Source organism: Diplotaxodon limnothrissa, linkage group LG16 (genome assembly GCF_057381915.1).
Source record: "Diplotaxodon limnothrissa isolate DT_005_m linkage group LG16, D_limnothrissa_male_GT1.1, whole genome shotgun sequence".
Lineage (NCBI taxonomy): Eukaryota > Metazoa > Chordata > Actinopteri > Cichliformes > Cichlidae > Diplotaxodon > Diplotaxodon limnothrissa.
In genome coordinates this window covers 3,267,621-3,281,864 of record NC_140611.1, presented here as the reverse complement: position 1 = coordinate 3,281,864, position 14,244 = coordinate 3,267,621, and the positions used below count along the sequence as shown (strand labels likewise).

At 43.1% G+C, this 14,244-nt stretch overlaps 1 protein-coding gene across 7 annotated transcripts in view; it reads left to right on the top strand.

Moving 5' to 3' along the window:
* ttn.2 (titin, tandem duplicate 2) overlaps positions 1–14,244 on the top strand; it is a 219,954-nt gene that overhangs the window by 145,719 nt on the left and 59,991 nt on the right. For all 7 annotated transcript variants that reach the window (XM_085373731.1, XM_085373730.1, XM_085373729.1 and 4 more), the window contains 18 exons: positions 86–385; positions 742–1,056; positions 1,294–1,517; positions 3,617–3,767; positions 3,855–4,136; positions 4,275–4,577; positions 5,063–5,368; positions 6,345–6,626; positions 8,042–8,229; positions 8,450–8,561; positions 8,668–8,806; positions 9,608–9,771; positions 9,858–10,009; positions 10,187–10,343; positions 10,457–10,738; positions 10,974–11,273; positions 11,535–11,828; positions 12,142–14,146. In XM_085373731.1, coding sequence (XP_085229857.1) covers positions 86–385; positions 742–1,056; positions 1,294–1,517; positions 3,617–3,767; positions 3,855–4,136; positions 4,275–4,577; positions 5,063–5,368; positions 6,345–6,626; positions 8,042–8,229; positions 8,450–8,561; positions 8,668–8,806; positions 9,608–9,771; positions 9,858–10,009; positions 10,187–10,343; positions 10,457–10,738; positions 10,974–11,273; positions 11,535–11,828; positions 12,142–14,146 — 5,956 coding nt within the window. The remainder of the gene's footprint in view (positions 1–85; positions 386–741; positions 1,057–1,293; positions 1,518–3,616; positions 3,768–3,854; positions 4,137–4,274; positions 4,578–5,062; positions 5,369–6,344; positions 6,627–8,041; positions 8,230–8,449; positions 8,562–8,667; positions 8,807–9,607; positions 9,772–9,857; positions 10,010–10,186; positions 10,344–10,456; positions 10,739–10,973; positions 11,274–11,534; positions 11,829–12,141; positions 14,147–14,244) is intronic.

Here is a 14,244-nt window from a genome sequence, read left to right as displayed (position 1 = left end):
GTGATAGCAGGTTTGATCACTGGTTGAAGTGATTTCCAGGTCTCTTCAGATATACATATATGACTCAGCCTCCCTCCCTATGTAGGGCCTCCCGGTCCCCCAGTCGGACCAGTCAAGTTCACGGAGGTGTTTGCAGAAAGAATAGGCCTCGCCTGGAACCCTCCCATCGATGACGGTGGATCTAAGATCACCAACTACGTGGTTGAGAAGCGTGAGGAGAACAGGAAATCGTGGGTCCATGTCTCCAATGATCCCAAAGAGTGTACCTATGTGGTAACCCGGCTGACCGAGAACCATGAGTATGAGTTCAGAGTCATGGCTCAAAACAAGTTTGGAGTAGGCCCACCACTGGTCAGTGATCCAGAGAAGGCCAGAAATCTCTTCAGTGAGTTTAGACCTCACCCTCATTACACAAATGAGGACAAATAACTTGTATTACACTTTGTTAATATTATCTATTACATGTTAAATTATTTATTTACGGTCCACTTACTGCATAACTTACCGTCATCATTTTCTAATATTAAAAAAACTACTGTCAGTTCTATGGTTTTATATATCAGGATATATTAAAAAAAGAAATTGGCCTTTAACAGGCCAAACATAGACAATATTACATATTACACTGTGTCACTAACACCCACAGCTCTAGAGGATTCTGATCTGTCTGTCTGGTAATTCATAGACAAATGATGTATTGATTATGGGTGGATCGTGGATAACAGCCCTGTCCTCTTGCAGCTGTCCCCGGTCAGTGTGAGAAGCCCACTGTGACCGAAGTCTGTCTGGAGTCAATGACTGTCAACTGGGAAGAACCCAAGTACGATGGCGGGTCCCCTGTCACTGGCTACATCATCGAGAAGAAGGAGACCACTGCCAAGCGCTGGATCCGTGTCAACCGTGAGCCCATTAGGGCACTGCCACTGGGCAACAACTGGGATGTCACTGGGCTACTGGAAGGGGCCCTATACCAGTTCAGGGTCATTGCTGTCAATGCTGCTGGCTGTGGACTGCCCAGTATACCTTCTGACCCCATACTCTGCAGAGACCCCATCAGTAAGACAGAAGTTATTATTGTGTTAAAGCATGTTAGCAGCAACATTGCAACAGAGATTAGATCCTGTTAAATAATTCTCGAGCAAAACTAAAATAAATGATCCCAAATGAAATGTCAAACTCCAGACAGCAAATTGTGTTGGTGCTGAAACATGTTTTACCATTGTGTATGCTTCTAATCACATTTGTGATTTAGCAGAAACTGGAGCTTTACAGTATTTCAATTTGTGCATGCAGAGCCTCCTGGACCGCCCACTCCAAAGGTAACAGACTGGACAAAGTCTACAGTTGAGCTCGAGTGGATACCGCCTCTGGTGGACGGAGGGTCAAAAGTCACAGGCTACATTGTGGAGTTCAAGGAGGTGAACAAGGAGGAAGAGGAGAAGAAAGCTCAGAGGAGGCTACTCCTGAGTGTAGCTGAAGAGGAGAAGGAAACAGAAACTGAAGAGGCCTGGGAGAAGGTAAAAAGAGAAACAGATTGTGACCAGGTGTTCGGCGGGGTTATAAAAGAAATCGAAAAATGACAACGCCACCTAGGGGAATTTCACCCCCAGGAAATATACATTTAAGAAAAATAGATAAAAGGAATAAAAAGAGGCCGCACAGATTCGAGGATGCACACCGAGGCAGGTTGGCTCCAATATTAATACAGTTTTATTTACGGTTAAAATAAATAAAATATTAGAAAGCAAAAGGTAGCGTCGTTGTTGACAGTGTCCTCAAGTTAAAAATAAAACAATCATGGAACTTGGACTTACCAGCAGCCGTGGACCCAAAAGAAAATCACACAAAAAGAAAATCACTACAGCCCACCCGGTGCTGTGCAAAAGAAAGTGTGAAAACGACCCCCCACCTGAGGTCCCAGGGCCACTGGCACGTCCTCCGTCCACTGAAATACAACACAGAGCAATACGTTAAAAGAATAAAAGGACACTGAGCGTCAGGCTCGCTACAGATCATAAAAACTAAAACCAACTGTGATTACTTTAATAAAAGACACACACACACACACACCAAACTGGAAGGCTTGCGCCCCACGAGTCAAACTACAACTCGTGCTGGTGGTAATTGTCCAGGTTCAAAATAAAATGGGCAGCAAAACACAGCTGATTTCCCACTTACTACTACTTACTTCCGAAAAGAAAACCTAATTTCTGCAGTTCAATAGGCTTCTGAACAAATGTAAACTTTTTAACATTATGCAAAATTGCAAAACGCTCAGCTGTGTCTCTAATAAAACCTCTGTAATTTGCTCTGCTTCAGTTCAGCAGCATCAGGTAATGTTCATTTATTGATTAATAGTTTTCTTCCTTCTTTTTTGATCTACTGCAGAATATTTTTGTAAAATCGTTTTTCTGTTTTAGCCTCAGCTACGTTGACACAAAGGCATCTGCTGTGATGCTCACACCTTAGATAAAGTCTCGAAAGTGTCAGCTTCCTTTTTATGGTTATAAAAATATGTAAATGTACTGATCTATGATCTGAATTATACTATTGACTGAGTGTCTGAGGCTAACAGTTACACAGTCATACCAAGACTCTGTCCTGATAGTTTCCACTTTCTCTTTTGTATCAGAGATACTGAGACAATATTCAGGATAAATAACCATGAAAACAATTTATTCAGTTTAGAGGTTTACACATCACATCATTATAATCACAGAGCCCGTTTCACTTGAATCGTCCACTTGATGGCGCAGTAGAGCAAATGAAGCATCACAATGCTTCGAACCATGAGTCGACCGGTTGGATGGAAGCTTCAGTTCATCTCACCATCACTACCTGTAGCTGTCATATGATCTACTCGCTTGCTGATCAATCCGTCGCGGTGTGCCAGCATTTACTGCTGCTTTGCGCCAAACGCACGGGAGGAACGATCCAGAAAAACACCGGCTTAGCTTTATACGGGCTGACAGCACCCTGCAATCAATATGCAGGAGGGTTCCCAATTAACCTAGTTGCGCAGGAGAGAGCGAGGGCGGTAGAGCGAGAGAGAAAGAGGAAAAGACTAACATAAGACACCAATGCATTAAATCTATGAAGAGATAGAGCACTATGGTTGTAATGATGCAGTAAAATAATGTAATCTGTGTATATATGTAAATGGTAAATGGCCTGCATTTGTATAGCGCTTTTCTAGTCCATAGGACCCCAAAGCGCTTTACACTACATTCAGTCATTCACCCATTCACACACACATTCACACACTGGCGATGGCAAGCTACATTGTAGCCACAGCTGCCCTGGGGCGCACTGACAGAGGCGAGGCTGCCGGACACAGGCGCCACCGGGCCCTCTGACCACCACCAGTAGGCAAACACGGGGTTAGTATCTTGCCCAAGGATATTTGGCATGCAGCCAGGATGCAGCCTGGGATCGAACCACTACAGCCACCCACATCTTTACTTTACAGAGTGACATCAGTTGCTCTGAACTCATCTTTAATGTTGTAATGTTGACTTCAGGATTTGAGACATCTCCACAAAGCCAATGAAGATCCAGTATGTAGTGTTTTTAACATGATTAAATGAACGTTAATTTGCATTTCGCCTCTGCCCAGGCAAAGGACACTGAGATCAGAGGAACTAAATTTGTGGTGGCTGGCCTTAAGGAAGGTGGTCTGTACCGCTTCAGAGTCCGAGCTGTGAATGCTGCTGGAGTAGGAGACCCTGGATTAGTGTCTGAGCTAATTGAGGTCAAAGACAGAACAAGTAAGATACAGATCCAACTTTAACATCTGGCAAAGCAATATTTTTTGTTAATAACACAAACGTAAAAATTGTCCCCGTCTCGTGCAGTTCCTCCTGAGATGGATCTTGACGCCTCAGTGAAGGAGAAAATCGTAGTCCATGCCGGTGGCACCATCCGCATTATCGCCTACGTGTCCGGCAAACCTGCCCCACAGATCACTTGGTGCCGGGATGACAGTGAGGTGCCCAAAGAGGCCGTGGTGGAGACGACAGGCATCTCTAATTCACTGGTCATTAAGAACTGCAGACGCCAACACCAGGGCATTTATACACTAAGTGCAAAGAACGAGGGCGGAGAGAGGAAGAAGGCGGTCATTGTTGAGGTCCTGGGTGGGTAATCACATTCACCTCAAACAATTTGAACATGCTGATGCATAAAGAGCTGTCCCATCCACTTTCTTAACCGCGTATCCAAGTAGAATATGGAAGCTTTATGTGCAGAGTCTGACTCCGTCCTTATCTCTACAGACGTTCCTGGACCAGTTGGTCTTCCCTTCGCTGGAGAGAACCTGACCAATGACTCCTGCAAGCTGACCTGGTACTCCCCTGAGGATGATGGCGGCTCAGCCATTACCAACTATATTATTGAGAAGAGAGAGTCAGACCGCATGGGTTGGACCTCTGTATCTTACACAGTGACAAGAAACAATGCTGTAGTACAAGGACTCATCGATGGCAAGGGCTACTTCTTCAGGATTGCAGCTGAGAACATCATAGGCATGGGACCTTTCGTCGAGACCGACAAGATGGTTCTCATCAAAGATCCCATCTGTAAGTCCAACATGTAGTAACCTGAAAGGAAAAGAGTCCCTTATTTAACATTTTAGTTGTAACTTCTTTACAATTTTAAGGGTAATCACCAAACTAGAAAAAACATAATAGGAGTTATTACTGAATTGTTATATACAAAGTTTTTTCTTAAATCCTCATTTCAAAGTTGCAACTATTAGGCATGAAATCTAGAAGACGCTGATTTTATGTCGTTTTAAAAATTAATTAATTCATCAATTAATTATTACAAATTTGTTTTAAATCTATGGAAGCGCAAAAATAGTTTTTCAATTATATACTTTCAATAATTTGAATGTTAATTATAACCTGGAAGTAAATCTTTTTTACAAGTCAACTCCTCACAATTTGTGCAGAATATCTACAGGAAAACAACAACAACCGCTCGTGAGGCACGAAACCCTTTGACAGTCATTTGGGTAGAACAAAAAAAAACTGCTGTCACTCTGTGTTTGTATCTTCTGCAGCTGTCCCAGAGCGTCCTGAGGATCTAATCATCACAGCTATTACCAAAGACTCCATCTCCGTCACCTGGAGACCACCCAAATATGATGGTGGTGCAGATGTGACCAGCTATGTCCTTGAGTCCCGAATGATAGGCCATGACAGCTTTGTGAGAGTAGGCGGAGAGGACAAGCTGATGGACAGACGGTTCACACTAACTGGGCTGAAGGAAGGCTCAAGCCATGAGTTCAGAGTCTCAGCTGTCAACCAGGTGGGACAAGGCAAACCATCTTTTGCCACCAAACCTGTGCAGTGCAAGGATGAACTTGGTAAGTGACACAACATGACAACATTAATTTTATCATAAAAACTAGTGACTCACCAATGTGAAAACCAAGGATGGTAACTATGATTCAACATTGCTTATGAGGTATAACAGTTGTTTCAGCAAGTTGGTTTTGGGATGTAATTCGAGGTTTGTCAGTGTTTTGCCATGTAATGGCATAAAGAGATGTTTTAATGCTTCAGTTGTCAGCAAAGGCCAGAGCTTGTATGTTTTTATTCAGCCGTTCTATTCTGATAATGGAGATAACTTGAGTTTTCCTGGTCTCACGGATAAACTGATTAGATTCTGATTGTCAAAGATCACGGTTACCTTAATCTCACTAAACATACTTTTGGCCAATATGTTATTTGCTAATTATGAGAAAATTTAATACAAATATCTAAATGGCAGAGTCTCACCGTAGTGTGTGTGGAAGTCTTGTGTTAACCCTGCTTCTCCAAATAATGTGAAAAGACAAAATTATGACATTTTATATTCAAAAGGTCATATTCATGTGTAAAAATACATTTTTAGGTCAGGTTCTTCTAGGTCGTATTTGAGCAAATGAAGGGAAGTCCAAATATGGTTAGATACTGAACTGATGACATTCACTCATTTTTGAACCCCACCTTCATGTGTACAGATTGTGGGGTTTAAGCTACAGTATGTGTGAACATTCCTGTTGCCTATGTTTGTTCATACAGAATAACTGTAAATATATTTTTATTTTAAGTTATTTTTAAAGGCTTCAATGCATCTGTTGTATGATTTTCAACACACATGGACTGGAACTTGATCTTCGTGGTTGTTGTGGAAATACAATAAACAAGATTAAATAATTTGATATGAAGTAAGAAAATGTGACAAAATGTGCCATTATAACTGTTGTAGGTGTGGAAATGGTCTTTTAAATCAGAGAAAATGATCTAGGGGAAGATTTTCAGCTGATATAATAACTAGCTTAACTGTTACCCCTGCAGAGCCACCGACTCTGGACCTGGACTTCAGGGAAAAGCTCATGGTAAAGGTGGGAGACACCTGCATGCTGTCGGGACGCTACAGTGGCAAACCGGCCCCTGCTATCACCTGGGCAAAGAATGATGAGGACCTGAAGGCAGATGAGGAAATCAGCCTCCACAGCACCACCCACCACCTCAGCCTCAACATCAGCAAGGCCAAGAGAGAACACAGCGGCCGCTATTGTGTCAGCGTGGAGAATGCTGCTGGCACTCGCTCGGGAATCTGCACCATCACTGTGGTCGGTGAGTCGCAGCAAAGAGCTAATGACCTGACCAGCTGTGGAACTAACACAACACAAAAGTAGCATTGATCCGAACCAACACCTAACACCAGAAATGAAGGATATGTTAATGGATGTATCGAGATGAGTGATCAGCTGCTTGTACATGACTCAAAATCAAATCAGAGGTTTAAAAACTAAAATTCAGAAAAGGCACTTAAAACAGTGCCTCTGTCTGTCTGAGCAACCCGTTCTCACTCCCAAAGCGTAACATTTTACGCTAGGTGACAAATCGTCACCATATTACGTTTTCGGCTACCCACCACGTTCCTAAATGACGACCTCGGAAAAAGAGGAAATATGAGAACCGTCTGGACTGAACCTACACATGTTCGCTCTTTTTCTTCAAATCGCTTAGAAACACGCTATTTAACATCATTAAAGTCCTGGTTAAGGTCAGGAATAAGGTTATGGTCAGGGCTAGGGATAAGGTTAGGTTTAGGGCTGGAATACAGGGCTGTTCCTGCGTCTACTACCGCGGGAGCGTCATTGCACTGGATTCCAGCCATAACCCGCCGCGTACCATAAGAACGCCGAAGGTCTCCTTTCGCGTTCCTCAGGAACGCCGCGGGACGTGAAAAAACGTCGACATGTTACGCCTCGGGAGTGAGAACGCTCTGGTCTGAGCATTTAAGACCGAATGGCCACGTGTAGTCTGGAAAAAGTCAAGATTTTTTAGACTACTTGGATACACAACACATCAAAATCAGACAGAAAATTAGAGTAGTAAGTATACTGGAGCTGCAATATGGACCATAAGAGAGATTTATGGTATATTATCAGGAAAAATGAGTGACAGATCCACATATGAGGGGCCTGAAAGGCTCTCTCTTTTTAAATACTATAGGAAACAAAAATAAGCAATCTGAGGGTGACGTACTGTTTGGGCAATGTGCAACATATTCAAGATAAGAAGAGGCCTGGTTTTTTCGAGAACTTGTATATAAGGAGGAAAGTTTTTTATTTGATTCTGGGGTTAACAGGGAGCCACTGATGAGAAGCTAATATGAGAACATTATAGCCTCTTTTTCTAGTTTTCTTTTCTCGTTTCTTTTGCTGCATTATTTTGGATCAAGCGAAGGCTTTTGGGGGAACTTAGAACAACCTGATAACTACAGTAACTGAGCCTAGAAGTAAAAAAGGCTTGAACTTGTTTTTTAGAATTACTCTGAAACAGAATGTTTCTATACTGCAGAAATACTAATGCTTTAGACTTTAGATATTTTCCTTTACTTAGCATGTTGAACAAGTAACTGTTTAAATGTGTAATAAATGTTACATTTGAGTATCCCAGTATTATAACCTTTTATAAGCCAAGGCGTGAAAATAAATGAAGATTTTCATGTTGCTGATCGCTGTAAATTATTTTCCTGTCAGACCGTCCTCAGCCACCAGAGGGACCCGTAGAGTTCAACGAAGTCTACAGGAATTACATGGTAATCACCTGGAAGCCGCCTCTGGATGACGGAGGCTGTGCTGTCTCCAACTACATCATTGAGAAGAGAGATACCAACAGAGACCTATGGATGCCTGTCACCTCATCCTGTACCAGAACCACTTGCAGAGTGAGTAGAGATATTTTAAGCACAGAAAATGTTGGAAACAGTGACGAGAAGTGCAAATCTGGGCCAGACTTTTAGTATGCACCTTATATGTAAGAAGATCCTGTGAAAATCTTTGATAAAAAAGTTTGTTTGAAATGCCTGAATTTTTACCATTCTGTTTTTTTATTCTTTTGTTATCAAGACAATAGTACAAAGGCTTTGATTACTAATATCCTTTCAGGTGCCAAAGCTAATCGAGGGCCGGGAGTACATCATTCGTATAATGGCTCAAAACATCTATGGCATCAGTGACCCTCTTCTGTCTACAGAGACTAAAGCTAGAGACATTTTCAGTAAGTGATATTCACAGAGAACGACACACAAAGCCAGCAAGCAATCCGCTTTTGTGTTTATAAAGTAAAAACAGCATGTAATTGCATTTCATTGTGTCTATTACAGAGACACCAGATGCTCCCAAGCAGCCTCTGGTGAAGGAAGTTTACCATGACTCTGCCCTAATCAGCTGGGAGCCACCTGCTGATGGAGGGAAACCAATCACAGGCTACATTGTGGAGAGGAAGGAGACCATGGCCAACAGGTTCATAAATACATATAACACTAATAATTTAGGGCCCAGGCAATGTTTGTAGGCTTTTCTTCTAATTGCTTTTTCGTGTACTTACACAGCCATGACTGGCATGTCAAAGTACACAATCCAGACTTGTAACACGCTTATGAATTATTAACAGCACATTTCAGCTAGTTGTTAAAGTTATTTGTTTTAGTTGCTGATAATGTAACTACTGCTCTGTGAGTGTGTAATGTTTTACCACTGGTCTTGTGTGGTGGGCACCAGTCTGTGGGAGCTATGTCAAACTCTTTCTTCCAGTGTGTGTGTGGCCTCACAAACTCTGATGCCACAGTCAGCCCAATGCCTAATAAATCAAACTTTTTTAGAAAACTGAGATTAAACCTGTTGCAACACAGCAGTGTGGTAGTTAGCTCTGTCACCCCAGAGCAAGAAGGACCCAGGTTTGAGTTTATTTGCCTGCCTTGTCTTTCTATGTGGAGTTTGCATGTTCTCATGCAAACCATGTGTTGTTGTTTTTTTCTGAGTACTCTGGCTTCCTTTATTCCTCAAGTTAAAAAAAATTTATGTTATTTATATTTATATAAATGCATTCTTACAAACAAATTGTTAGACTTCATCTGAATTTTCATTTCATTCCATTCGATTTCAGCGTTTTCAGTGGGAGAAACTCATCCAAGAAGTCACGTTGATGAGCAAGGAAATATTTCTCCAACTGAAAACGCATCGTCAAGATGAACAAAATCAACTTTCTGGAATTTACTTAGCTGACATGCATCAAGACATCAGCCTTTATGTTTCTCTTCTCAGGTGGGTTCGCTGCAACACAGAAAGAATCCATCCTAAGGTGGAGTATTGGGTGACCGACCTCCTGAAAGGCTGCGAGTATGAGTTCAGGGTCAGTGCTGAGAATGAAGTGGGAGCTGGAGACCCAAGCCCACCATCTAAACCGGTCTTTGCCAAAGATCCCATTGGTGAGTTGTTCTCTTACAATTACACTCCATGTTATTATTAGTGGATGTAAATGCAGCACAAGAATATTCCTTCTTCTTTTCCCTAGTGAAACCTAGTCCGCCAGTGAATCTAAAGGCTATCGACTTTACCAAAGAGTCAGTTACCCTGTCATGGGAGCCACCCACCGACACTGGCAGAGGAAAAATCTTTGGATACTTGCTGGAGTTCCAGGCAGCTGGAAAGGAGGAATGGCTCAAGGTGAGGAAGTTACCTTGAGCCATTGAGGCGAGAGATATAACATGTAGACCACCCCTACAACTACATTTAACCTTTTAATTTCTTCATTTCAATTCTAATGTTCTTTCTTTCTTTCTTTCTTTCTTTCTTTCTTTCTTTCTTTTTTATTTCACTGAATTTTGTCAATTTGGACAACAGGTGAACCAGACTCCAGACTCCTGCAAAGAAACCAAGTTTAAGGTTATCAACTTGGAAGATGGTGTTTTGTACCGCTTCAGAGTCATGGCTGTCAACGCTGCTGGGGAGTCCAACCCAGCCAACCTTACTGAGCCGATTAGAGTACAGGACAGACTTGGTGAGTTGTTATTTCAGTACCATAGAATGCTACATAATGCTACATATGTGTGTTGAGGTACTATAGTGTTTGTAGTCATTAATTCTCTCACTTCCTTCTTCTACATCTTTCAGAGCCTCCAGAGTTGATTCTGGATGCCGGAATGACCCGAGAAATTAAAGCCATGGCTGGCACTCATATTGCTCTGATAGCCGGCATCAAAGGTGTCCCATTTCCCACTGTCACCTGGAAGAAGAATGACGCAGAAGTTCCCCCTCGGGCAGATATCGAAACCAACCAGACAGGCACCAAGCTGGAGATGAGGTTCTGCCATCGTGGTGACTGTGGAGATTACACCCTAACTGTGGAGAATCCAGCAGGAACCAAGACTGTCACCTGCACTGTGCTAGTTCTTGGTAAGTACGGAATTATTTGTAGAATTGGATTATTAACTAAAATTCAGTGGTGGTTTGAAGGGACACATCTGGAGCTGAATCATCTGTGTGGTTTTTAATTTTGAAAAAGTGACTGTGATTAAGCACATTTTATTTTTGTGAGCCATCACCCCTGTGATACAAAGTCAGTTTCATTTTTGTGTCTTCCCCTAATGAAGGATCAGACTTTAGTGATGTTCTTTGTATGTTTCTTCAGACAAACCTGGTCCTGTACAGCACCTCCGTGTGTCTGATGTCAGGAGTGACTCTGCCTACCTGTCCTGGAAAGATCCAGAGGATAATGGTGGTACTCGCATCACTAACTTTGTGGTAGAGAAGAAAGACACAGCTTCCACTCAGTGGGTCCCTGTCTGCTCTACATCAAAGAAACGCAGTATGATGTTGAAGCACCTGATGGAGGGCACGTCCTACTCGTTTAGAGTTGCCGCTGAAAACCAGTTCGGCCGCAGCGAATATGTCGAGATACCAAAGGCCATCAAGGCAATGAACCCACTCTGTGAGTAACAACACAGTGACTATTTATCCTTCAAATTCATCTATATTATTTTGGTGTTGGAAAATTCCACAGATGCTTGTTTAATCATCCAAAATCTTACCTGGCGTAGGGTTTTCTGGCGATACTATTCCCAGATTATGAACAGAATCAACTTTCTGGGATACTAAAAATAAATTTCCTTAAGCACCAAAGAAAACTGTGTTGCACAAAGAGTGAGTAGTTGAAGCCTGAATCGCTCTCATTTTGCTTTCATCCCTCCAGTCCCTCCTGGTCCTCCCAAAGACCTGCATCATGTTGATGTGGACAAGACTGAGGTATGGTTAGCATGGAACTGGCCTGATCGCAATGGAGGAAGTGAAATCATAGGCTTTCTGGTTGAGTACCAGGAAGAGGGAGAGAAAGAGTGGTATGAATGGAAAACTGTCAGCATCCCTGAGAGTCATGTGACTGGTCTGGAGGAAGGAAAAACCTACCGCTTCAGAGTGAGGGCTGAGAATGCCATTGGCCTCAGCAGACCTGATACCACAGTGCCTATCCTCTGCCAGGAGAAACTAGGTAGGGCAGAAGACAGTATTTGCATGACCCCTATTGGATTTCACATATAACTAATAGCATGAAATTAGTGTTCCAGTTGTTTGTTTTCACCTGAAATTAGATATTTACTTAATAGTGTAGGAATTGTGGTGCAGATGTGTGTTCCATGATAGTGTCTCGAGTGAGTACTTAGAATTAGAGGAGGCAGATGATCTTAATGAAAAAAAGAAACTGTTGATAAGGCTGGTAAACTGGTAAAGTTTGAATAATTTAACTTTGTTTCATATTTGTTTCATATGAGTCTAGTAATGTGAGGTGACCTCTTTTTGCACAGTGCCCCCAATTGTTGAAGTTGATGTTAAACTCACTGAAGGCATCATTGTGAAGGCCGGGACTACCATCAGACTGCCAGCTATAATGAGAGGAATCCCTGTCCCAACTGCCAAGTGGTCCATCGAAGGAGAGGAGATCACCAGCCAGGGCAACATTAAGATTGACACTGATAATTTCTCCACTATTCTCAGCATTAATGAGTGCACCAGAAACCACACTGGAACCTACCTGCTCACTGTGTCCAACCCAGCAGGAACCAAGACGGTGGCCTTAAATGTCACTGTACTCGATGTTCCAGCTGCTCCGATTGGACCTGTCAACATATTGGAGGTCATGCCAGATTCCATGACAATTGAATGGCGTCCTCCTAAAGATGATGGTGGGAGCCCTATAACCAATTACATTGTGGAGAAAAGAGAGTCCAACAAAGAGACATGGGGAGGTGTGAGTTCTGGTAGTCTTGCAACGCAGCTCCGGATCGCTCGCCTTCAGAAAGGAGTAGAATATGTAGTCCGCATTCGTGCTGAGAACAAGATGGGCATTGGTGCTCCTCTGGAGAGCAAGCCCACTGTTGCTGAGCACTCATTCATGCCCCCTAGTGCACCTGGTAAGCCACAATCCTATGATACCTCAGAGGATGCTGTTACACTTGGCTGGACTATGCCCCTAACTGATGGTGGCAGTCAGATCACTGGCTACATCATTGAGCGCAGACACAAGGGAGGAAAGTGGATCCGTGTCAACAAGACACCTTGCAAGGACCTGAGGTACCGAGTCCTGGGCCTCTACGAGGGCAGCGAGTATGAGTTCAGAGTGTTTGCTGAAAATATTGCTGGATTTAGTGGCCCCTCCCCAGTCTCCGACCCCTGCAAGCCCTGCAGGCCCATCACTGTCCCGAGTCCCCCTGTCAATCCTAAAGTTAAAGATTACAGCAGGGCCACTGCTGACCTGGTGTGGACCAAACCTACCAAAGATGGAGGCAGCCCAATCCTTGGTTACACTGTGGAGATGAAGAAAGCTAGCGCTGAAGAATGGAAAAAAGTCAACCTGGATGACTTGATCAAGCAGTGTGCCTACAGGGTGAAGGGTCTGGAAGAGGGTGTGACCTATAGATTCAGAGTCTTTGCTTCAAACATGATTGGAGACGGGGAGCCAAGAGAAATCCCAGAATCAGTCACTGCTCAGGATATTCTTATACCTCCAGAGATTGAGATGGAGGCCACTTGTCGAGATTGTGTTACTGTGCGTGTTGGACACAACATCAACATCATTGGTTACATCAAGGCTCGCCCTGATCCTGAAGTTTTTTGGTCAAAAGAAGAGACTATTCTAGAGAACAGCAAACGTGTTACCATCCTGCAGAATCTTCCTTTAGTCCACCTAAAGATCAAGGAAGCTACAAGGAATGACCATGGCAAATATATTCTGAAAGCTTCAAATGAAGGTGGTGAGGCTTCCCGCACAATCACAGTTAATGTTCTAGACCGACCCAGCCACTGCCAGAATCTGAATGTGACCTATGTCACTAAGGGCTCATGCATGATCAACTGGGAGAGCCCTAAGGACAATGGTGGATCCGAGATCACCAACTACATTGTGGAGTGCAGAGAGCCTAGTATTAGCATGTGGTCTATGATCTCTTCCCACTGCACTAATCGTAAGATCAAGGCAAAGCTGATGGAAGGCCATGAGTACCTGTTCCGTGTCTGTGCTGAGAACAAAATAGGACCAGGACCCTCCGTGGAGATCAAAACTCCTACATTGGCCATGGACCCTATTGACAAGCCCGGCGAGCCTGAGAACTTCAGAGCAATTGACATTGGTAAGAACTATGTCAATTTGAGGTGGCGGAAGCCTGACTATGATGGTGGAAGCCCCCATCTCTCCTACAACCTGGAGTGTAAAACTAAAGATGCGGAGGAGTGGGAAAAACTCAACACCACTACTCTCACAGACACCTTCTTTTTGGCTGATAAATGTGTGGAAAATCAGACGTACACCTTCAGGTAGGTTACTTCATTTCTAATTTGTAATTACTGATTGTTTTGTTGGGTGTTTATCTGATCAGAAATTGTGTTCTGTAAGGGTTATCCAGCTATCTACC